This window comes from Halichoerus grypus, chromosome 13, assembly GCF_964656455.1.
Source record: "Halichoerus grypus chromosome 13, mHalGry1.hap1.1, whole genome shotgun sequence".
Lineage (NCBI taxonomy): Eukaryota > Metazoa > Chordata > Mammalia > Carnivora > Phocidae > Halichoerus > Halichoerus grypus.
In genome coordinates this window covers 36764281-36789338 of record NC_135724.1, presented here as the reverse complement: position 1 = coordinate 36789338, position 25058 = coordinate 36764281, and the positions used below count along the sequence as shown (strand labels likewise).

General features: G+C 45.1%; 2 protein-coding genes across 13 annotated transcripts in view; one reads left to right on the top strand and one right to left on the bottom strand.

The window, feature by feature from the left end:
• The first annotated feature begins 511 nt into the window (after positions 1–511).
• Positions 512–8576, top strand: LOC118533871 (zinc finger protein 397). Its single transcript, XM_036089339.2, has 4 exons — positions 512–605; positions 2484–2980; positions 3245–3368; positions 4901–8576. Exons 2-4 carry the CDS (start codon positions 2564–2566, stop codon positions 5950–5952), a joined length of 1593 nt encoding a protein of 530 aa, XP_035945232.1. The 5' UTR covers positions 512–605; positions 2484–2563; the 3' UTR covers positions 5953–8576.
• Positions 8577–10077: 1501 nt separating this feature from the next.
• LOC118533873 (zinc finger and SCAN domain-containing protein 30) overlaps positions 10078–25058 on the bottom strand; it is a 508183-nt gene continuing 493202 nt past the window's right edge. For 3 of the 12 annotated variants that reach the window (XM_078060431.1, XM_036089346.2, XM_036089345.2), the window contains exons 3-7: positions 23470–23535; positions 20992–21101; positions 15435–15945; positions 15015–15153; positions 10078–12815 (exon numbers count right to left, since the gene is read on the bottom strand). In XM_078060431.1, the coding sequence (XP_077916557.1) occupies positions 11884–12815; positions 15015–15153; positions 15435–15842 (1479 nt within the window). In that variant the 5' untranslated portion in view covers positions 15843–15945; positions 20992–21101; positions 23470–23535 and the 3' untranslated portion in view covers positions 10078–11883. Of the gene's footprint in view, positions 12816–15014; positions 15154–15434; positions 15961–20991; positions 21255–21910; positions 22083–22284; positions 22370–23469; positions 23536–25058 lie in introns of those variants that run through there. The other 9 variants (XM_036089357.2, XM_036089352.2, XM_036089349.2 and 6 more) reach the window with 9 other exon arrangements.

The following is a 25058-nucleotide window of genomic DNA, read 5'->3' as shown; positions in this document are numbered from 1 at the left end:
AGCCTGGGACACCAGAGTTTCCTTGAACGACGGGGGCTTGACTTCGGGCAGTGGTGTCTACGGCCGGACAGTGGCGTAACAGAGCTAGCACAGAGCTCTTGTAAGGCTGAAACGGTATGCACACGGAAGAGCAACAGAAGACGCGTTTACTTTTGCCGGAGGTACTGGAAACTCACTACAATTACAGGAAAATCTTAATACTTTCCTGGGAAACTGCAGGTGAGATGATAGGGAGTGGTGTGCGGGAGGCGGGTGCCAGCGGAGGCGGCCACGCTAGGAGGCGGCCACGCTAGGAGGCGGCCACGCTAGGAGGCAGCCAAGGCGGGGGGCGCCGCCCTCCAGGGTGGGACGACCTCTCCCAAGGGCGCCCGCCTCCCAGCTCACCCTCGCCGGGGCCTCGGCGCTCGGCGGGGCTGGACGCCAGAGAGGGAAGGCGGTGGGAACGAAGGATCCGCGGCGCCGATTGGCTGCCTGTGAGCACGGGGCGGGGCGCACGGAGGCTCCCGAGGACGCGCGAGCGGAAGGCCGCGGGAGCGCACTTCCGGTCTTTGTGGCTCGCCGCTCCGAGTCGGCGGCTTGCGCCCTGGGCGCTGCTGGGCTTCGCGGTGAGGGACGCGGGCCCCGAGCGGAGGGAGGGCGGGGAGGGCGCGCGGCCCGGGCGGCGGGCGCGAGGTGAAGGAGCCCTGCTTCCCGGGCCTGCCCATCGCCGGGTCGCGGCCCCTTGTCCGGGCGGCGGTTCCGAGCGTCCTGGGGAGCCAGAGGAGGCCAGCTCAAGCCCGTGCTTTCCAGCGGAAAGGACAGTTGCTCCCCCACTCTGTGACTTCGCAAATGCTGTAGTTTAACCGGGCTATAAAAATAGGCTAATGCGGCCGGGCTGGCTTAATAAACCTAAATATTAGCCTAAATATTCTAATCTCTAAAGTTTAGTGTTAGGATCAAATTGTATTGATCTGTCCTGCTGTTTTCAAGGGCATACCCTCCTGTCGATAATCACCCATCCTACAATCAGGTCATGTGTGAGCTCTGCCACACAATTTAACACATAATTATTTGTTGCCATATTTCACTCTAAAAAATGTTTACTGAGGCGCCTGGGTGGCTCAGTCGTTAAGCGTCTGCGTTCGGCTCAGGTCATGATCGCAGGGTCTTGGGATCGAGCCCCACATTGGGCTCCCTGCTGGGCGGGAAGCCTGCTTCTCCCTCTCCCACTCCCCCTGCTTGTGCTCCTGCTCGCGCTCTCTCTGTTAAATAAAATCTTTACAAGAAAAAAAATACTGTTCACTCCCCTATATTCTAAGCTTGAGAACTGAGATTAACCTTTTTGCTGTTTTCGTGTTTCTATGATAACGGACATGTTTTTCAGCACACAGTAAGCATTTAACAAACACTTCTTGGTTAATTCCTCTGTAGTTTAATTTACTCACAAACAAAAAACCTTTGTCTTATGCCTGGCTCACGACAGAGCCCATGGTAAGTGCCTCAGTGCTTGTTGAAGAAATGCATTGAAAACTAAATTTGATCAAATGGCAATTATAAGAAAAGTGTTTTTATTTAAATCAACTCATTTAACATGAAGTTTTTAAAATGTTACTCCCGCAAATGAAAATCAACATCATTTGCCATAGATGGAAGGTAACTACAAATATATTTTTATTATTTATTTAATTTTTATATTTTATTTTATTTTTTTATTTTTTTAAGATTTTATTTATTTGACAGCGAGAGAGACAGCGAGAGAGGGAACACAAGCAGGGGGAGTGTGAGAGGGAGAAGCAGGCTTCCGCTGAGCAGGGAGCCCGATGCAGGGCTTGATCCCAGGACCCTGGGATCATGATCTGAGCCGAAGGCAGGTGCTTAACCCACTGAGCCACCCAGGCGCCCCTATTTATTTAATTTTTAAAGACATTATTTATTTATTTGGTAGAGAGAGCACAAGCAGAGGGAGAGGGAGAAGCAGGCTCTCTGCTGAGCAGGGAGCCCGATACCGGGCTCGATCCCAGGACTCTGGGATCATGACCTGAGCCGAAGGCAGATGCTTAACCAACTGAGCCACCCAGGCGCCCCTAAAAATAAATTTTTAAAAGTCAGCATTACTAAATCCTAGCTAGATACTGTTACCCTTAAGAAGTCTGAGGCTTATACTTTATTGAAAAGGGAGTTCTGCAAGTTTTACAGATAAGTTAAAGACATTTTTTTCTCCTTGATACCATCAGGATTGAAAGAATTGAAAAGGAAATTTCTCATTATGTAATTCATGGTAATATTGCATTCTTTTGCTTCTAAAATAATTTATGCATTAGTGGCAGAAATTCTAAATGGGTGATAAATGGGGTGAATGATCTTTAGTTTGTCACTTGATTATTATTTTAGTTAGAGTCTCAAACTTGTTTCCTTTCAACACATTACTGGATGACCTTTATTATAAGTTCTTAAAAGATTTTTTTTTCACTGCTATAAGTTAACAGTGCTTTTCTATCTTTCAGGAAAGAAGAGCGTACTCAAAGAAACTCTGAAATACTGTACCCAGTCATAGTGAGCTTTTTGCTCCACTGTTTAGGCCAGAATGGCTGTGGAATCCAGAGCAGTTTCAACCTCGGTACCTCAGAGTCCTCAGGATCAAGAACTAATACTAGTGAAAGTAGAAGAAAGCCTCTCCTGGGGTCAGAAATGTAAGCAGAGTGGGAGCATCAGATCCTGCCAAGAATTGTTCCGCCAGCAATTCAGAAAGTTTTGCTACCAGGAGACACCTGGGCCCCGGGAAGCTCTGGGCCGACTCCAGGAGCTTTGCCATCAGTGGCTGAGGCCAGAGTTGCACACCAAGGAGCAGATCCTGGAGCTGCTGGTGCTCGAGCAGTTTCTGAGCATCCTGCCTGAGGAGCTGCAGATTTGGGTTCAGCAACATAGTCCAAAAAGCGGCGAGGAAGCTGTGACCCTGTTGGAGGATTTGGAGAGGGAATTTGATGATCCAGGGCAGCAGCAGGTGGGAACAGGGAGATGTGATATGTTGTGGGAAGAGAAATGTACCGACGGGAGCCTGTGCATCCTCACAGCAGTGGAATGGAAAAATGTCTCTACGGCACCACACCCTGCAGTGACTACTATGGCCGTACCTGTCTCTGTCCTTAAATAGTTCTTTTTTTCCCTGTCGCTCATCCTGGAGATGTCGTTTCCCTCTTTGAAATTTTTACTAGGCATTTTCCCTGGGGAGTTTTTCACAAAGCTAACCATCTTTTACTGATTTCAGGGACCAGCAGTACCATGGAAGGATTTGACAGGTCTTGGAACATCCCAAGAGTTAACAAACATCCAACTCCAGCCTTTAAAGACACAGCTGAAACCCTGGGAACCTTGCCTTTCCCCCCAGAATGGTAAGAAAGTAGAAACTCATCTGGGAACTGTTATCAGGCCTCTGGTTTTGAGGATACAGAATTAATTACATTTTACAAACATGCCACACCTGAGCCTCTCACTTGTCTTACTCTAGACCAGAGGTACCCACTTTAGCAGCTTTGTATTCAGCAACCCTCAGGAAGTGCAGTCAGCCCTTCGTGTTTCAGTTTCCCTGTCATCTCTTCACTTACTCCTTGATTGTATAACTTAATAGGGTGCTAACACGTGTCTGGTACTGTGGTAGGCACTGGGTCTCTACCTTCAAGGAACTTTGACATCTAGATGGGGTGGTGGACAAGCAAAAGGGCAATGGCAATATAGTATAATAAATTACAGAAAAAAAGTAGGCCCTAGGTACTATGGGGACACATGAACACACCTAACCCAACCTTAGAGGTTCAAGGAGTACTTCTTGGAGGAGGAGACACCCAAACTAAGACACCTAAACTAAGATTTGAACTGTGAGTGAAGAGAAAACCAGGTAAATAGGTGGGAGGAAGAGTGTCCCATCCTAAAGGGAAAAACTGTTTTTTCTACTCACAGCACTTCTGACACTGGATGTGTGGGATTTTCCCTCACCTTAAGTAACACTAATTTTGAGCCTAATTGCCCAGAATTAGCGAAGATCCCACAGGTTAAAGTTTTGGTCCCACAAGAGTGCCTCCCTCCCCACCCCCCACTTCAGATGCCAGTCGCATGTAATGAATCCCCAGGTCACCCACACTTCTGTCCGATTTGGCTGCAAATCTGACATTCCGTGACCACCTCCTTAGATTTCATAGTTTGCTGTAATAGCTCACAGAACTCCGGGAAGCACCTTGCTTATTCTTACCAGTTTGTAAAGGACACAAGTGAACAGCCAGATGAAGAGGTACATAGAGCAAGATCCAGAAGGGTCCCAAGCACAGGAGCTTCTGTTCCCGTGAGGTTAGAGGTTCACCACTGTTGTGGCCCTTGGATGCATTCACCATCGTGGAAGCTCTCTGAACCCCTTTGGGTTCTGGGATTGAGCCCCACATCAGGCTCTCTGCTATGCAGGAGGCCTGCTTCTCCCTCTCCCACTCCCCCTGCTTGTGTTCCCTCTCTCGCTATGTCTCTCTCTGACAAATAAATAAATAAAATCTAAAAAAAAAAAAAGTTTTGAATGGAAGTGAGGTTGTGTAAAGGAGAAGTGGAGGAAAGGAGCTTGATGTGAAACAGATGAGAAATTTGGTCTTATTTAAATGCTGGTGAACATGAGTCAGCAGAGAAAGAGGGTGAAAATAATAGGAAAGGAATAGTAGCTAATTGATCAAGCGAAGTTTCAGAGGAAGCAGGAAAGAATAAACCTCAAACTGTAGATGTAGGCCTTCATATTAGAAAGTCGGAGGGACCAGTATGGGCAATTAAAGAAAGATGTGTGTGGACCGTGACCTCTTTTGTGGGTAGAAGCCTGTGTTTTCTCTCACATGGTGGGTACCGAGAGTGACTAGCAAAATAAAACCGTCTGTTTTTGCTGTTATCATTTCAGATTGTGAGAACAGTGAATCAGCGACCAAGAAGGACATTTCAGGAGAAAAATCACAAGGACGTCCCCAGAAACCTTCACCTGGAGGAGTTAGTGAACACAGCAGCGATTTAGAGTGGCAACAAGAAAGTGCTACAGGGGAGAAATTAAGAAGATCCCCTTCCCAAGAGGGCAATTTTAGTCAAGTAATCTTCACACACAAATCTCTGGGAAAGAGAGACCATCATGAGCCTCAAAGCAGCTTGATTCTAAGTACAAACTCTATAACTTACCAGAAAGTTCCTACAGAAGAGAGACCTTATAGATGTGATGTATGTGGCCACAGCTTCAAACAGCATTCCTCTCTAACACAACATCAGAGAATCCATACTGGAGAAAAGCCCTATAAGTGTAACCAGTGTGGGAAGGCTTTTAGTTTGAGGTCCTACCTGATCATTCATCAGAGAATTCACAGTGGTGAGAAAGCATATGAATGTAGTGAATGTGGGAAAGCCTTCAATCAGAGCTCAGCCCTCATTAGACATCGCAAAATTCATACTGGGGAGAAAGCTTGTAAGTGTAATGAATGTGGCAAAGCATTCAGTCAAAGTTCGTATCTCATTATACATCAAAGAATTCACACTGGCGAGAAACCCTATGAGTGTAATGAGTGTGGGAAAACCTTTAGCCAAAGCTCAAAGCTTATTAGACACCAGCGAATTCATACAGGAGAGAGACCTTATGAGTGTAATGAATGTGGAAAAGCTTTCAGGCAGAGTTCAGAGCTGATAACCCATCAGAGAATACATAGTGGAGAGAAGCCCTATGAATGTAATGAGTGTGGAAAAGCTTTCAGTTTGAGCTCAAACCTCATCAGACATCAGAGAATTCATAGCGGAGAGGAACCTTATCAGTGTAATGAATGTGGCAAAACCTTCAAAAGGAGCTCAGCCCTTGTTCAGCATCAGAGAATCCATTCTGGGGATGAAGCTTACGTATGTAACGAATGTGGGAAGGCTTTCAGGCACAGATCAGTCCTCATGCGCCACCAGAGGGTCCACACTGTAAATTTGTGAATACAGTGAATGTTGTAAATATTTCGGTCAGATTTTTATCTTTGTTAGTTGAAAGGGTTTACTTTGGAACAAGACTCCAGGCTGGTAAACTACCAGGTCTGGAGTCATTCTGACTTAACTAAGCAGCACTTCCCAATGCTAATGCAAATTGTCCCTTGAAAGCTTTTCCTAGGACTAATCAGAACAGCAGATGGAAGAATCACTGCTTCCAGCTTTTCTCTTACCATTAGGAATACTCAGGAAATAAGAAAAATGGGAATATAACATTGAAACCTCATTTTCCATGAGAATGTCATGAAGGGGGTACAGCAACCCGGGCTGTCCCTGCATCTGATTGTCCACATGCCAGGTTTGGGGTATGGTGTGGACAGTATGAGGGACATTTTGTCTCAGGAATACAAAATTTTACTGGCCAATTAAGAACAGTGACAGGGCAGCAAGACAGATGGGGAGACAGTTCATCGATAATGTGTTGAGCCCAGGGCGGTCCAGAAATGAGGTAGTGGAAAGAATACAAATTAATTTATCCAACAATTATTTTTTGAGGGCCTGTGTTGTGTCAGGCACTAGGAATACGATGGGAAATAAGACCGTCTCTGCAGTTGAATGGGCAAGGCAAACCGCCATTATGGCATATCAGGGCTCTGTGACATTAAGGAGTACCTGACCCAACCTTGGATCAGGGAAAGTTTCTGAGAAAAATGAACTGAAGGGTGAACAGGAGTTAGCCAGGTAAGTAGGCAGACAGGCCGGGGAACAATATTCCCAGTAGAGGGAACAGACAAAGGTCAGGAAGAATGTCTGGCATGTCTGAGAAAAGGCCATTTTGTGTGGAGTATTCCTGTTGAGTTGCTTTTGAAGTGGAGTCCTGTCTGTAAGAGAAGCATGGATGTAGCAAAGAAAGAGCCGGTGGAGAAGCTTCTGTTATTAGACAAAACCTGGAGTTCTTGGACTACAGGGTAGAGCAGAGCTTTGTCTTGGTCTGGTGTGAGCTGGGGGAAAGGGTTAATAACTAGTTTCCTTGCCTAGGCTCAGCTAGACCTGGTTGGGGGGGAGGGAGGCGGGGTGGTTAGAAAGAGCCCAGCCTAGCGGGTTAAGCACCTGTTAGAGTTCTGAATCTTCCTTTTCCTAAACAGAAGGACTCCTTTGGTTCTTGAGACTATCAGAGCTGTTGTCCGCTTCCTGCTCACTCACAAGGCTCTGGGTCAGAAGCTGCTCTGGCTTCCACATTTGTTTCTGGGGCTGTACCCCCACAGTTCTAGTGCACTCCCTTGGGCTCAGGTGCTAAAAAGTAATTTCAGTTGCTGGGTCTGTGACTTATTCTCCAGGCACCTCACATGTGTTCAGTTTTGCCTTTTATCAGCAGTATTTCACAGTCATGTGAATTTTAAAGACCTTGCTAAAGGGAAGTGGCAACAAAAAGTAACAGTCCTGGTCCATCAGAGACTACCCTCTTCTGAGAGACCCAGCAGGAAAAGTATCTCTAGACTGGTGCTTCTCAGTGCAATGCAGGAAGGGATATAGGTTAGTCAGCAACAGAAAAACCTGTTATTCAAAAATACCTGACAGGTCAGAGTTCTAACACCTTGCCAAAAATAGAAATCTATGGGAATCTAGAATCCTGAGCTTAGGAAAAGAAGAGTTTTCATGAGGATAAGTAGAGAATGTGCTTGTTGGGACATACATAGATAAGCAGATACTAACCTTAAGAATGGCTGGTAGGCTGAATCCCTATGCTTGGGGAGAGAATGTGAAGAAAGGGATAGGATAACAAAGTAACATGGTAAGAGCTATTCATATTCAGCTCTTCTATTTCCCAAGATAAAGACTCAAACTGAAAAGGGTAGGACAGTTGTTAAGTAGGAATTGATACAACATATATTACAAAAGGGGAGATTCTTTATAGAGCGTTCTTAACAAATCCATAAGAAACATACTAGGTACTTTGCTGAGGGCTTTGTATATATTTGTTGTTTCTCTGACAGCGCATATTTTGCAGATGAGGAAATGAAGGCTTAGGATCATGGCTTAGTCAATATCATATAGCTAAAAAGTGGTCAGGCCAGACTTCGAACCCAGGCAATAGGAAAACAAAACCCTTCTGTGGAGCCACTTCTCGATAGTATCTCCCCATGAAAAAGTCCCAGTAGAAAAAATTGTACCTAAGTAAGCAAATCACAAAAGAACAAATGCCAATGGGTGACAGACAGTCAGCCTTGCTAGAATTAAAAATGTGTATTAAAGCGAGAGTTGAGACAGCACTTTTTTTCCCCCTCATAAAACGAAGATTCAGGGACATTGGGACTCCAATGCTGCTGGTGAGCTGTGAATAGGTCGGATCTCTGGCAATCAATACCAGAAGCCTTAAGCATTGCCTTTTGACTTTAAAATTCTACCTGGAAATGTATGCTTCAGAAAACATCATGAATGTATACAAAGTCTTAAAACGCTGTTAAAAAAGTGATGTTGATGTCAAAAGAAATGACAGCATATCATAAGTAAAAATAGAACATGTACAGTATGACTCCATGTAAAAATATATTTATGCATTAAAAATCCTGGAAATAATGTAATCTCAGTGCTACACTGGCTATCTCTGGGTGATAAAATTATAGGTGATTTAATTTTTTCTTGTGATTTTTGTCTTCCAAACTTTCCTACAATAAATACTTGTAACCTTAGAGGAAAAAAGGGTAAAAGGAGTGAGCGCCCAGGATAGTCAAGAAATACTAAGAAAAGCACATGCTTTCTGTAGCATCTCTGTCCCTCCCAAGTCCTAGGAGGTTATCTAACTTGTTAATTCTGACCGTCTGACCCATGACTTCCTCATTGTTAAGTGACAGTGACAGACACAACCATCTCACACTAGTGTACAGAAAAGTCCTGCAAATTATCTCTGTGCAAATACAAGTTATTTGCATGAAGGATTTCTGTAGTTGAGGAAAGCAATAACCTTGAAGTAGAGCCCTTTGTTCGTGTTAGTGCTTTTCCATGAATTCTGCAGCCATAAGCAAGTCCCCTTACAACTCCACCCTCAGCTTAAAGGAGCTGAAGTAGATGACGTTTTATAGTTGAAGCTTCAACGTTCTTTGTGTTTATGAAAGAACAGGCACCAATATAAGGTAGATGTCAAAGGTGATTTTATTTATTTTTTAATTTTTTTAAAAGATTTTACTTATTTATTTGACAGAGAGAGACACAGCGAGAGAGGGAACACAAGCAGGGGGAGTGGGAGAGGGAGAAGCAGGCTTCCCGCCGAGCAGGGAGCCGGATGCGGGGCTTGATCCCAGGATCCTGGGATCATGACCTGAGCCGAAGGCAGACGCTTAACGACCGAATCACCCAGGTGCCCCTCAAAGGTGATTTTAAATAAGATGTGCAATTTAGGCAGGGTGATTTACTATCACTTTCCTACCTCTTGCCTTCTCCCTCCTCATTTCCATAGACTGCAATTAACTGTCCAGATGGAGATTGGAAATTTAAGCAAAGCTGACCTTGGTGTCTCCAAGCTCCCCTTGTGAATTCCTTTGCTTCTCTTGCCCCATTAAGTGAATCCTCCAAGTAAGAGGGATTGCCAATTAGACTATTTCCCATGTACAAGAAACTGACCTGGAGAGCATTTCTGCAAAGAAGGGTGAGCCCTGTGGGCAGACCCTGCTTTCTGGTGGGTCAGAACCAGACATTGCTACTCAGTAACTTTATCATCTGCAGCTGTCTTCTTAGCTGGTGCTAATGATCACAAATCTAAAGGGTCTTAGGGTTTTTCTGCACATGTTTCCATTGAGGACCCGCTGAGAGAGGAGGGGAAGTCCAAGTCCATGGCAGTCTCTGAGGCTCTTGCTCCTGGGGCGGGGGGCGGGGACACGGACACAATGTGTATGTGTTTAAAGAGGCTATTTGTTCTTCCCATGATTTCTCAACCAGCTGCCCCTAAATTCTGTGACTTCACCTGGTGAACTGTAGCCCAAGGGACTAGCTATGTTTCCAGACACCTGAACCAGGAAATAAAAGTCAAGCACACCCACTCCCTGATTTCTTGCCACAATTCCCTCCCGCTTTCTCCCAGTACACCTCCACTTGTGTTACTAGGCTCCCTATTCCTGAAAAATCATTTCAAAGCAAAGCTTAAGATTCAAATTTTATTATAATACATCTTGTATTACATTCTAATACTAAACAGTTTAAGTATATAGTCAAAGTATAAATGTTAAAATCAGTTACTAAAAATGATTTACCAAACATGATTTTTGCCAAAAAATACCTGCGTTGGGGAAAGAAAAAAATAATAGAACTGCAAAATATTAACAATGTTTTTGTGGGTGGTGGGATTGAGGATGACTTGTACTTTCTCATTTTCTGTATTACCAACATTTACAATTAATTCACAACCTGGAAAAAAAAAAACTATTGAATAAAATTAAAAACATGAAATCATCCGATTGTCACCTAGAGGAAAAGGCAACTTCATCCATTTGAAGGGTCTCTCCAGAATTCCGACTGACCTCACTCAATGAAAATCCTCCAACCTATGGATACAGAGACTGCCCCCCCTGCCACGCCCAACTTCACCTCCCCTATTACCCACAACAGCTTTGATCACCAACAGACAACCCACAACAGCTTTGATTCAAAAGAGACAGTATTCGGAAGGGAAATCAAACCTTCTCTTACATATGAATTGCCTTCAGCAATTAATGGTGGGTTAATTAGAAGTAGAGTTTTGAGTAATCTAAGGGGGTAATTCAATAAGTATTCATTGCCTTCAAGTAGCTTAGTATCTTTGAGCCTGATGATAAGGGGAGGAGACAGGAAATGAGGAATAGTGGATCCTGGGAAGGCAGACCTCCCACTCCTATGCTCCTGTCAGCTTCCCATTTCCTGAGCCCTAGGGTTATGGGACACCAACACTGTCCCTCTAGCCTCCAATATGTTTTCCTTCCTTGGTGTACCTACATGCTTTTTTCCATACGATGCACCAAAGTCTACCATCACAATAATTGTCCTGAGTCCCTCAAGGTCTCTTAAGTAACTCTGGATCTGGGATAGGCTATCCAACTCACTGATTATAAACAGGAAGTGAGGAACCAACACAAGTCCTGGCTTCTGAACCAGTCTACATGAACAAATTCCTGCTGGAGGAGTCCTGATGAAGAGACATCTGTAGATCCTCTCTCCATGCCTTTGTATGTGCTGTAACAATCTCTGTCTATAATGTTCTCTTCCCTCTTGCCTTGACCTGGCTTATACCCACCCTTTATCCCCCAAGAGATTTCATCACATCCAAGAAGCCTTTAGTGTCTTGTAGACCAGGTTAGGTGGCCCTGCCACGTATTTTGACAGAATCCTAGATTATTCTACTTATCACACTTTACTGTAATTACCTGCTTAATAAATATATATGTATCCCATTAGCCCTTAACTCTGGGAGGGCAATGGCTATGTCTGCCCCTGATGACTGGCATATAGCAGATGCACAATAGACAGACCTCAACTGACCTCAGGAAGCTCAGGGCTGAGAAGAGAACTGGCAAGGGGGCAGAGTGAACTATAAACGGATCCAGAGCGTAATTCAACATTTCACAACCTCATAATTGAACACTTCAGAGAACCAAGTAACTCTCAGCATATGCCTCCAACAGCCACATGCATGCTGTTCTTGCTGGACAGAGATCCTTGCCCTGGGAGGCACCACCTCGCAGTGCATCTTATAAGGCGTTCTTTCAGGATCTTTGCCCCAAACCTGGCTTTACTGTGAAGGCGCCCATTCAACACATCAACAACCACCTTTGTGTGGATCTCCTTGTACAGGAAGTACTGACTTAGACTGGAAGGACAGAAACCCTGCTCTCGGGAAACTTCTCACTTTGGTGGGAATCTCACCACCGAAGTGAATCCCTGGTATTACACAATTGTACAATCCTTACCCAAGAGTTAAACTCTGGTGTGAGTTCTCTGGTGCTGCATAAGGCCTGACCTGTGCCTAAACGTTTTCCTACATTCGCTACACTCATAAGGCTTCTCCCCAGTGTGGATTCTCTGGTGCTGCGTGAGGGCTGAGCTCTGATTGAAGGATTTTCCACATTCGTTACACTCATAAGGTTTTTCTCCAGTGTGAATTCTTTGATGTTCAATAAGGACAGAGCTTCTACCAAAAGCCTTACCACATTCAGTACACTCATAGCCTTTGTCTCCAGTGTGAATTTTCTTGTGCTGAATGAGGGCTGAGCTTCGGCTGAAGGCTTTCCCACATTCGCCACATTCATAGGGTTTCTCTCCGGTGTGAATTCTCCGATGTCTAATGAGCTCTGAGCTGCCCCGGAAAGCTTTTCCACATTCACAACATTCATAGGGTTTTTCACCACTATGAATCCTCTGATGTCTAACAAGGTCCGAGCTCAAACTAAAAGCTTTGCCACACTCTTTACACGCATAAGGCCTCTCTCCAGTGTGAATTCTCTGATGTCTAATCAGCTTTGAGCTCTGGCAAAAGGCTTTCCCACAGTCCAAGCACTCGTAGACCTTTCCTCCAGCATGAACTCTCTGTCGTGTCAAGACCTTTGAATTCACACTGAGATTCCTTTCACTCTTGTTACACTCAAGGACACACTCTTCAGTGGAGATTTTCTTGTTGAAGGTAGCCAGACTAAGATGTCTTTCCTGGGAAGGGAGTGGACTCATTTTGCTCCTTGCAGCAGTTCCTTTTGGCTTCTCAAAGTTGTCCAGACCTCCCAAAGCTTCTTCAACCATCTGTCCTGAAGGAGTTTCCTCAGGGAGTCTTCCTGGGGATATCATGGCCGCTGATGCTACACATTCCATAATTTCTTGCTTTGTTGTTAATACTTTCTCAGCCGCCAGCTTGCGATCTAAAAATGTGAATAGAAATACTGGTGTCATTCGATCCCCATGTTGGAAGGAAGGAATCTATTATAACAGGAATTGAGAGTAACCCAAATGAAATAGATATTCACCTATTAGGAGGAAAACTCTTAAGAACTAGCTTCCCAATCTCGAATTTAGAGAAGTGGCCTGGAGTGGTGAGGTGGCATCCTCAGAGAGTAAGGGAGACGCAGCACTGGAGAGGAGAGATGGTGAGCAGGGAAAGACATCAGTTAGAGGAGATGGTGATAAATAGGAGGAGCAGTGAGAGACCAGGAAGCTAGGAGACAATCCTGGGTTAGAGGATTTTTGATAATGAGGGAAAGGAAAAGAGATGATAGGGAGTGTTGAAAGAGGTCTAAGAAACCTGAATAAGTGGTGCTCCTAGAAAAGAAGGAGAGCAGAATATATGACTAGGAAATGCTTTCAGGATTAGAACTGAGTAGAGGTACAGAAGCAGAACTAGAATGCATTATGGCAATTGCAGGTTCTGGTAGGTTCTAAGTAGATCAAACAATTATAAGCAAATAGAATAAGACACACAGAGCATAAGAAAAGGAATATTGTGGTTTCCTGACTCATTCTGGGATCAGGTGAAGTCTTATATGTTCACTATTTTATGTGCAAATGGTCAAAGGCAGATGGAAACAAGAGGCAGATGTGACCACCTGGAGCCAAACTTTGAGCTCTCACAACCAGCCCCTCTAGTTTCTAGATTTTTAGTAACTCAGAAGGAGACTACTAGATGATGGCTGGGGAAACCTGAATTATTTTGAGGGGGGAAATCTGAAAAACTGTTCATGTACTTTCATCCTCCTAGAAGTCCTCTAAACTTGAATGTATTTTACAGATCAAGAAACGAAGGCTCAGAGAGGCAACATTACCTATGTAAGGCCATAGACTTCATAATTGGAAGAGCCAGGATTCAAAGATGCCCAACATCAAGGCCTGCAGTTTTCCCCTAGGTCCCCTACCTAAAAGCCTTTTAACTAGGGACGTGGCTTTAACCGCACATTAACAAACATGCTTTTAGCCTTGATGTTATGTGGATGCTGCTGCACTGCCCATCCAGACCTGCTTTATGAATATGGTGCCTCCTTCCCTCAGCTGCTGTGAGTGTTGGCTCCTAAAGCCACAGCGGCCCCTCCTCTGGAGAGTTGCCCTGGCTGAAGAGAACCATCTGGCCCAGGATGTTATTTACACCCTCACTGCCTCACCCCCCACCGCTTTAAGAAGGGACAACTCAGCAGTGCTCAAGGGGGAGGGGCAGGGGTTAAGAGATTAAGCCAAGGCTAGGTTTTACCCAAGACCACATCATGGCTTCATCTCTTCCCTTCCTGGGGTGTGAAATGCTCTACATTAATTCTTCAGAGGCAGGTCTAACCAAGACCCCTAAGACTAAAAAGAAATGAGCACAATGAGATTTATCAGTTCACAACAGTAATGTGCCACTGGGAGGGAACAAAAACATGGATGACAACCCGCAAGAGTTGCGAAATGAATCTATCGTATATTTTAAATTAATCAGATCCTCATTAGAGGTGTTTTTTTTGATCCCTGTACTTCAAATGAATGTGGAGAAACTGAAGATGTCCAGAGAAATGTGCTAAGATGACCAGAGAGATGGGATGCAGATGGAATCAGAGGCAGTGAGATGCTTAGTCCAGGAAGATGTGGTACTCTTACAGATTTGTGTCTTCCTTGGATGCTCTGCCTCAGCCCTAAAGATTCCCTACATGTGTTATTCCTATATTCTTTAGTGTTGTTTCTTTCTTTACCACTTAGTAATCAACCCCATTATAGTCAGTAATTCTTAATATTGAACTTCCCTGTTCAAGTTACTATGCAGTTTCTGTTACTGATACATTATTCATCTCCATCTTAGGGACTGCCTTGCCAGTGGACCATAATATTAAAAAAAAAAACCAACAACAGTATATTGGTCTTTGAATATTATGGGTATTAGAGAATTTTATTAAAGACCTTAATCCTTAACCCAAAGTTAGAAATTATATTGGAATTTCAGATTCTAGGAATAGCCAATGGAAGGATATTTCAAGGCAAGAAGGGGGCCTTTCCACTCTGCTTAATGACGGCCACAAGTGACCGTCATTAAGAAAATGTGCTATGCCACAGCTGATAGCCCTACCATCATACTCAACCCCGAATGGGCTGCAACTCCTCACCTCTCTCATGGGAAGTCTGGGACTCCTGAGTCTCACTCTTGCCCTGGTTCTCCAAGGGCTGGAGCTGTATACTCAGAGCCTTCAGTGCTCCTATGGATGTCATTTCCTTCCAGATCATTCCTTGGCCATGAGCTGTGTCCTAGGAGTAATCAAGTACCAGCACTATGATTCTGAGGATACAGAAGAAAAAAAACCCTAGAACAACGGGGCAAGACAGCTAGAGCCAGAAACTCATTCAGATGATTAGGTAGAAAACAACAGGCCTAAAAGCCCTAGTGCCTTGATCCCAGTGGACAAATAATAGCCCAAAAGACAAAAATTTTATAACTCTCTGATAGCTGCGACGTCAAGGTGACTCATAATGGCTTCCCCATTAACTTATAATTGGTAAAACAAGCAAACACATCACCTACTTCTTACCTGTTTCCTTGGCTCATCAAGCTCTTTCTCCAGCTCTTCCAACAGGGTCACGGCTTCCTCTCCGTTCTCGGGCTGGTGCTCTCGCAGCCAGGCCTGCAGCTCCTCAGGCAGGATGCTCAGAAACTGCTCCAGCACCAGCAGCTCCAGGATCTGCTCCTTGGAGTTCACCTCCGGCCTCAGCCACTGATGGCAAAGCTCCCGGAGCCGGCTCAGGGCTTCCCGGGGCCCCGCGGAATCAGAGCAGCCAAACCGCCTGAAACGCTGGCGGAAGGTCTCTGGGCTGCAGGGGTCTCCCTGAAGGCCAAGGTCCCGCCCCCAAACATAATTCTCTTCTTCAACCTTCACAATTATAAGTCCTTCTTGTTCTTTTGGAGCATGGTAGGCCAGGCCTGCAGCTTTTCCTGACATTCTGGGCAGAGACTGTCCGAAAATGCTGCCCCAGTTGAGTCAGGGAGGGAATGAAGTCTGTGTCTAAGAGATTCCTTCTGAATTCTGATTCTTCAGGGGACTCCTGAGATGGACAATGCTAATGTTACACAGGGGAAAAATGTGCTTAGAACAAAAAGGCAGGTTTTCAAAGACCAATTGCCAGAGACTGTAGCACTGTAAAGTGACTAAAAGGGAGCTTCCATATAAACAATATATTAATAGATGATTCAGGATTTTTTCAAGATAGGAAATAGAAAATTTAAGAATCACGAAAATCAACTCAACCTTTAGAAATAATATTAGGGTCAACATCAGGGATAATAAATAGTGCTTCTGGATCATGGAAAGCAGGAAAGACACTATAGTATGTTATTACTTCTCAGAATAATCATCACATTTTAGTGAGTACCTACTAGATGCCAACAGTAGCTGGATATTTATAATTTCCCTAATAATTCCAAAGGACAATCATAATTATACCTATTTCCAAATGAGGCTACTGAGATGTATAAGTTGACCAAAGATACACAGCCTGTAAGCAGCAGAACCAGACTCTGCAACAAGAGTATTGAGCTCTATAATGTCATGGGGTCTCCCTCAAAGGGAATTTGCACTTAATAAACACCTACTATGAATGAAACCAGAGAGGGAGACAAACCATAAAAGACTCTTAATCTCAGGAAACAAACTGAGGGTTGCTGGAGTGGAGGGGGGTCGGAGGGATAGGGTGGCTGGGTGATGGACATTGGGGAGGGTATGTGCTATGGTGAGCACTGTGAATTGTCTAAGACTGATGAATCACAGACCTGTACCCCTGAAACAAATAATACATTATATGTTAATTAAAAAACACCTACTATGTGCCGGGCACTTTACAAATACTATTTTATTGGGGCTTGACAATAATACTATGAGGTAAGTATTATCCCCATTTTACTGATGAGGAAATGGAGATTTTTAAAAGTTAATTTACCGGGGCGCCTGGGTGGCTCAGTTCTCCCTCTGCCACTCCCCCTGCTTGTGTTCCCTCTCTAGTTGTGTCTCTCTCTGTCAAATAAATAAATAAAATCTTTTAAAAAAATAAAATTAAATAAATAAATAAAAGTTATTTTACCCATGGCCCCAACCTGGTAAATAGCAAACTCAAGACATGAACCTAGGGTTGCCCAATTCTAAAGCACTTGTTTTTTATTACAGAATGGGTTAACCCAGGACCATCTTGGTTGATACTACATATTTTAAATGATGGTGAAAATGTTAGGAAAGTGTCATGGAGAATGGCCAGAGTCAATGTACAAAGAATTCTTGACTTTAAGTCACAGGTTTTTTTTTTTTTTAAAGATTTTATTTATTTATTTGAGAGAGAGAGAATGAGAGAGAGCACATGAGAGGGGGGAGGGTCAGAGGGAGAAGCAGACTCCCCGCCGAGCAGGGAGCCCGATGCAGGACTCGATCCAGGGACTCCAGGATCATGACCTGAGCCGAAGGCAGTCGCTTAACCAACTGAGCCACCCAGGCGCCCTAAGTCACAGGTTCTAAGACAGTACCAAGAAAAGAGGAATGAATTCCTTCACCCATTATTTCAAAAAATACTTGAGTTATATGCTAGGCAGTTTACTGAACAGGATTCTCAGGATTAAAAGCTCTGTCCTCAAAGACTCCCTACAATGGGAAAGTAACAGGTAAACCGGCAAAGGCAGTGTGATAAACCCAAGGATAGAGGGAAGCAGGCAAGGTAGCACAGAGAAGGACAACTAAGACCAGGGAGAGCTGCCTGCCAGGGGGAGACATGTCAGCAGAGTCTGATAAGAATGAGCCAGGTGAAGGGGCGCCTGGGTGGCTCAGCCGTTAAGCATCTGCCTTCGGCTCAGGTCATGATCTCAGGATCCTGGGATCGAGCCCCGCATCGGGCTCCCTGCTCTGCGGGAGGCCTGCTTCTCCCTCTCCCACTCCCCCTGCTTGTGTTCCCTCTCTCGCTGTGTCTCTCTCTGTCAAATAAATAAAATCTTAAAAAAAAAAAGAATGAGCCAGGTGAAGATGCCAAGTCAGGTCATTCAGGCAAAGACAACAGTGGGTAGGAGAATATGTGGCCCATTGGGGGAGCTGCAGGTGGGTTAGGGAGGCCAGACTAGTGGTTGTCACCTCTGCCTCAGAATCAGCCATGGAGCATGGACCCCACAACAGACTTCCTGAGTCAGAATCTCTGTGGGGGAGACTTTAATAAGTGCGCCAAATGCTTCTGATATGAAGCCATGTTTAAAAACAAAACAAAACAACAGAAACGGGCCAGAGCCTGCGGCACAGTTCAGGAATAGTGAGAAAGGAGGCACTTACAGAGGGATAGTAGGCCAAGGGTCTGAAAGATTGTACTGCAGAGTTTGGACTTGAGCCCCACAGCCACAGGAATGGCTGGACGGTCTGTCTGCCCGGTCAGGAAGGGGTCTGTGGCAACCATTTGGGCGAGGAGGGCCTGAGCTATGGGAGCCAAAGATCAAGATGGGAGATCTGACAGGACTTAGGGACACACTGGATAAGGATTTGGAAGAGGAGTCAAGGACTGGTTTTTGCCCGGTGCTGGTGACTGAAAGGATGGTGGAATCATTTCCTGAGTGATTTATGATAAAGTTAGATCTGAGCTATCTACAAAGCAGCATTTCCTAAACTGTGTTTTTGCCATACACACCTAAACACTGAGAAACTTGGGGATATTTTCCTCTTAATTTTTTAGTATTTGAAAAATAATGAATAAATTTCGTTAGTTCTTATTTATGACAATTGGCATTTAAGAAATCCCGTAACAAAACATCATCGGATCTATGCATTACTGTGTATATAGCATTTACCAAGCATCACATGGATCACATATCACATAGGTATGTGTGCTTTACTTAGTGATCACGGGTCTATGTCATGGATCTTGCCCTTTAATTTCAATATGTTTGTGATACTAAATTTTTATTATAAATATTATGCCTCACCAACTTATCTTCCATGGGTATGTGGCTGAAGGGAAGTGTTTCATCATAAAGCATTGTCTCTCTCCCTTCTTCCATCTCCTTCACAGGCCCACCCTCTTCTACATCAGAGTTCCATAGGTTAGCCCTTAAGTCTGGCACTGTCTTCACTGTCTTCCAGGCCTCTCTACTCTGGACCTCTCATCTGAGCACCAGCCCTATTTACCCACTGTTCCTTATCCCCATAACGCCTCTTGAATTTCTCAAAAGGACCTCAAACAGCACATGCATGACCAACTGATGATTCCTCCCACTCCAATTCTGCTCCTCTCCCAGTGGTCCCCTCTCGGGAAGGAGGAACATCCATCTGGCTGCACTTCTAGAAACCTGGAAGCATCCCTAACACCTCCTTTCTGTATTTAATGCAAATTAAGTCCTATTGATTTTATTGCCTGTCTCCAGAATCTGCCCCTCCCCATCTCTGCCACCACCATCTTCATCCCAGTAACTGTCCTGTCACACTATACATTAACAGTCTGCTCATACTGTAACCAGAGAGACCTTTTCAAATTGCAAATCTGACCCTGTTCCTCTGACCAGTTTTTTTTTTTTTAAGATTTTATTTATTTGACAGAGAAAGACACAGCGAGAGAGGGAACACAAGCAGGGGGAGCGGCAGAGGGAGAGGGAGAAGCAGGCTTCCCGCTGAGCAGGGAGCCCAATATGGGGCTCGATCCCAGGAGCCTGGGATCATGACCTGAGCCGAAGGCAGACGCTTAACAACCGAGCCACCCAGGCGCCCCCTCTGACCAGTTTTTAAAAAGCAAATGCAGGGAAAAAAAATCAAAAGTCCTTAGCTAATCTCTTTGGTCGTACTTATCTCGTTTTACAGATGCCTGAGCTGCGCCCCAGCCTGAGTCAGAACCTCGGTTTTATATTTGTAAAACATTCTGCAAGTGATTCTGATGTGCAGGCAGGGTTGGGTCGGTCAAGGAGTTGTAAGAGAATTATGTTCCTTTCTCTCAGAGCACCGCGCTCATTGTCAGTTTATATACTTTGGTGGGACTATTGGGTTAATACCTATCTTCTCCATGATTCAACTGTAAGTTACATCAACATTTTTGCTCACCATTTTCTATCACCCAATCCAATGCACAGCACAGAGTAGGTGCCATATATACATGAATGAATACCACTATAGTGGGGGGGGGGAAAGAGTTTCAAAGAGGCAGTGGTCAACACTATCAAATGCCTAATAAGGACTGAAAGATGTTTCCATGGCACTTCTCATACAGCAGAAAGATGACTTAGCTCACAGGAGGAACACCAGCTTTGGAGTCAAGTGCCCCAACAGTTTGGAATCATAGTGCAGCTTCTTACTATCTTAATAGCTGTGTGACGGTAGTCACCGACCAAACCCAAGATTCCATTTCCTCTCCTAAAAATGGAGTTAATAACACTTTCATTGCACTGTTATTAAAGGAATTGGAAGTAATAAGACATCTGGAGTAGTGCTTAGTATGTTAAGCATATCTTTTTATCCTGGTGTTTTGACGTCTGGGCCTTGCTTACACTGGAGGAACTGTCCTTCCCAGGGCTAGCAGATTCCTAGAGATAATAAACTCACCTACAAGTGTGCTTTTCATATGCAAACTACCCAACCCAGAGCCCACACCGCACCACCTCCTGCCCTGGACTTTCACATCCAGGGCCACCATTCCCCTGTCCTAATCACCCAGGGCCAGATGCCAGAAAATTAGGGACAAGACAGAGAGCTTATCTATGCCTCAGAGCCCACTGAAACTATTTAAACTAGCCAATCCTAAGCCTGTTGACCCTGCCTCACCCAGTCCTTCCCACAGAAACCACAATAAAGACTCCTGCCCACTTTCCCCTCACCTGGCCTCCTGACTGATCCTGTGATTTTGCCATGTGACCACGTGGGGCATGGCATGCCTGCTCCTCTTGGAAACTATGAATAACAAACTATCTTTTGAATGGCGATCATCTCCTATCTGTTGGCCTCACCAAACCTAACTAATAATAAACCTCGTATTTTAAAACACTTGGCCCAGAACAGGTTCTCAATGCATGGTAGACAATGGCGCAAGGGAAAGGCAAATTCCACATCACAAGGCATGGATTATAGAATAGGCTTTATTGGGGAAACTTACCAGCTAGGGATCAGTAACATGAGCACAGGTCCTGCGATTCTTCCATTATCCCACAAAAGGGAATTCTGGAGAGAAGTGCTGCTGTTTCAGGGAAGAGCTCCATCTACCTTCTTAGAGCATAAATGTGAGAAAACAGCCTTGTCAGTGGGGGCCATAGGTCGACTGCTTGGGACCAGAATTGTGTTTGCAAGTGTCAGTGTTTACAGAGTTGTCTAGGGAACCCATGGCGGGGGGGGGGGGGGGGGGGGGGGGGGCTGGAAGAACTGAGCTTAGATATGGCCCTTCCCTCTGGGAGGTGAGAGCCTGGTCCCAGCTAGCTCTTAGTCCAAGCAACCCAAGAACCTCCAGGGCACTTTTGGACAAAACTGCTTCCTTCAGTATAGCTGTTATTATAATGTATCTGCATTGTTTGCTTACTTAATTGTAACAGAAAACTCTAATTGAGCTTTTATTGTACAATGAGCATGGTCTACCTGTTCATTTCATCTTCGCAGCACTTTATGGTCTAGGTTCTACTGTTTTACTGAACAGAAACTGAGAAGTTACATAATTTGTCTCAGGTCCCATGGTTTGGAAGTGATGTAGTCTGGACTGTTTTCAAACAAAATGGTCTGACTCCAGAGTCCATGCTCTTAGATATGTACTCTGCTGAAATGCCTTCCCCACCAAACCAACGGCCCTTTCGAGGAGGTCCTGTGTTTTTCCACACATTTCCTTAATATTTACAGAATGCCTACTTTATGCAGGCACTGCGCTAGGCACTGAGCAGAGAGTTATAAACAAGACAGTGTCCTTGCCATTACGTAACTTAAAATTTTAGTAGGGAGGCAGAGGTTAAACAGAAAGGCCACAGGATTACCTAACTTAGTCTTGGTAAGAACTACAAAGGGGAAAGTAGAAAGGGCTATGAGGGTCGAACCTAAACCGGGGAAGTCAAGACGAACAGCTGAGACCTGACTCAAGAGCGAGCTCTGGCCGCATAAGAAGTGGGAGGAAAGATCGCCTCAGTTCATCGCCGACTCCTCAGCCTGCGGCCTGGCACACAGGAGGCGCCCGGTAAGTGCTTGCGAAGTCAAAGGACGCTAGGGCGGCGGATGAGCAGGCAAACAGACAGATGCAGGAAGAAATGGACCGACTGCCGGACGGAAGCGTCGAGGAGGGGCGGCCACCTGGTACAGCCGCAGGCTCTGCCTCTGGCAGGGACAGGCTGAGGCAAAGCGGCGGGGAGGGCTGAGGCCCGACGGGGGCGGTTTGGGAAGCACCGGGGCGGCGCTGCCGGATCGCCTCACTCACCCTTCGCTCGGCTGGCTGCCGCACCGACCCCAGGGAGGGAGCAGAACGGCCTCCGGCCGCGCGCGCCGGAAGTGCGGGCGGGCGCGCCCCTCTAGGAAGCCCGGAGGACTGCAGCTCTGTGGCCCGCGCGGGGCGCAGGGGCTTGGAAGGAGGGGTGCGAAGCTGGGGGCAGTGTGTCTCCGGGTGGGAGTTGGTGGGGACAGCCCCGATTCAAAATGGTTGACAGGCGACGGAAAGAGCAGAAAAGAAATATAGAGAGAGCGCGCGTCTGGTGTAACCCCAAGGAGATAAAAATAGAACCCTCCCTCTGTAAATTTGGGGAAGAGGAGGTCAAGACCACATTCGTACACCACAAACACGCTGTCTTCAGTAACAGTTCTAGAAGCTAACGCGAGGAGTGCGTGGAGGTTGAGGGAAGGGCCCAGCCCAGGCTCGGCCAGGGTGCAAGGCGGAGGATCGACCCTGCCGTCGTGGGCAAGGGCAAGGAGGGCCGAAACCAAGCGGGACAGACTCAGAAAAATTTTCTCTCGTAGAAGGCGCTACTCAAGCTGAGTCTTGCCCAACGACTAAAATGATGACTTAGAGGAGTGGCCTGAGGGAGAGCACAGCAATGGGAAGTTCAGGGAATGCTGAGGAATTAGCCCAGCATCTTCGTTGGCTGGAACCTAGGCTGAGGGATGCGATGGGGTCAGGTTTGGAGTTTCAAATGCCAGGCTCCGGGAATTAGAAATGCCTTTAGTAATCAGTGCAGGCCATTTACATGTGACATGGCAAGAACTGTACTTCGGGGCGGTGTCTGGCATACTGTGTAGAGTGGATTAAAGGGCAAAACAGATAACGAAAAGAGGACAGACGTTTAGAAACGTGAACTTAGCAGGATTTGGTCGTATCTGAAAATATGATTGAAGATGGAGAAGGGCATGACATCACCAAGGGAGATCTTATGGAAAATAAACAGGAGATTATAAAATACCAATGTTTGTGGGTGGGAAGAGCAAGAACAGATAGAGAAGAGAAGCTTCTTGGAGGAGGAAAGCCCAGATGGTTCAAACATCATGAAAGTCAAGAGTGTATCAGGAGAGAGAACAGGTGACCAGCAGATGGGGCAGAGAACTGGAAGAGGCAAGAGCTAAGGTGATGCTGGAATTAAGGGGAGGGGTAGACGAAGAGCTTGAGAGATGTTACCTGTGGAATGTACTTGTAAGATAAGACACTTAAAACAGGTGATAATTCCTTCTGAGAAATGCGATCCTACAAGAAGGAAAAAGAAAGAACACTTGGTTGGACTAGGCAACGGGATTGAAAGGTGTTTGTTTTTTTAAAGATACTAGACACCTAATTATATTTGTAGGAAAAAAAGGTAAAATGTGAGTAGGAAGAAAAACTGAAGATAGAAGGAAAGAGGAATACATAGCTGATGGGGAGAGAATGAGACCAGATAGGCAGGTGGAGTTGTCTCAGAAAATAAAACGAAGCATTATAATAAAAAACGGTGCATTTTGGTCTGTGTTTTGATGCTGTGAATGCAGAACAGCCAAATAGTATTGGTTAGCAATGCTGATTTTACAAGTAAACAAATGCACATACTATTTTTTGAATTTTCACAAACTGAACATACTCATGTTACTAGCACCCAGATGAAGAAACAGAACATTATCCCTCTTCAGAAGTCCCCCTTGTGCTCTCTTCAAGTCACCACCCTCCTCTAGCCCTGAAAGATAGCCACTACACTGAACTTTGAACATGATAGGTTGGTCTTGCCTCTTTTTGTACTGTATATAAATGGAATTCAATAGGTACTCTTTTAAGTCAGGCTGAATTCAACATTGTGAAATCTGTTCATACAATGTACATTTTCATTTTTTTTTTTAAGATTTTATTTATTTATTTGACAGAGAGAGATAGTGAGAGCAGGAACACAAGCAGGGGGAGTCGGAGAGGGAGAAGAAGGCTTCCTGCGGAGCAGGGAGCCCGATGCGGGGCTCGATCCCAGGAGCCTGGGATCATGACCTGAGCTGAAGGCAGACGCTTAACGACTGAGCCACCCAGGCACCCCTACATTTTCATTTCTAATAATGTTACATTGTATGATTATACCAATATTCATTCAATTATTGATAAACATTATTGAAAGATATTTGAATCTCTAACCACATTAATTTATTTTTGGATATTAAACCAACTTACTAGGATAAATCCTACTGAGTCGTGGTATATAATCCTTTTTTATATATCAAGTTAATTTTTAAAAATATTTTATTTATTGGGCGCCTGGGTGGCTCAGTTGGTTAGGCAACTGCCTTCGGCTCAGGTCATGATCCTGGAGTCCCAGGATCGAGTCCCACATCGGGCTCCCTGCTCAGTGGGGAGTCTGCTTCTCCCTCTAACCGCCCCCCCCATGCTCTCTCTCTCTCATTCTCTCTCTCAAATAAATAAATAAAATCTTTAAAAAATATTATTTATTTATTTATTTGAGATAGAGAGAGCCTGTGCACAAGCAGTGGGGAGGGGCAAAGGGAGAAGGAGAAGCCGGCTTGCTCCCAGGACCCTGAGATCCTGACCTGAGCCAAAAGCAGACGCTTAACCGACTGAGCCACCCAGGCGCCCCTATATTAATGAAGTTAATTTGCTAATATTTTATTGAGGACTTTTGTGTCTGTATTGTTAGAGATATTGGTCTGTAGCTTTCTTTTCCTGTGATGTCTTTGTCTGCTTTGTTTTGTTTTTTTTTTTAAGATTTTATTTATTCATTTGAGACAGAGAGATACAGAGGG

What these genes read in the sequence shown, in the direction of transcription:
- LOC118533871 (XM_036089339.2), top strand. Translation starts at nt 2,564, where the DNA reads ATGGCTGTGGAATCCAGAGCAGTTTCAACCTCGGTACCTCAGAGTCCT. An exon ending in ATGATCCAGGGCAGCAGCAG is followed by an intron (nt 2,981 to 3,244) that starts GTGGGAACAGGG and finishes TACTGATTTCAG; the next exon opens with GGACCAGCAGTACCATGGAA. An exon ending in TTGCCTTTCCCCCCAGAATG is followed by an intron (nt 3,369 to 4,900) that starts GTAAGAAAGTAG and finishes TTATCATTTCAG; the next exon opens with ATTGTGAGAACAGTGAATCA.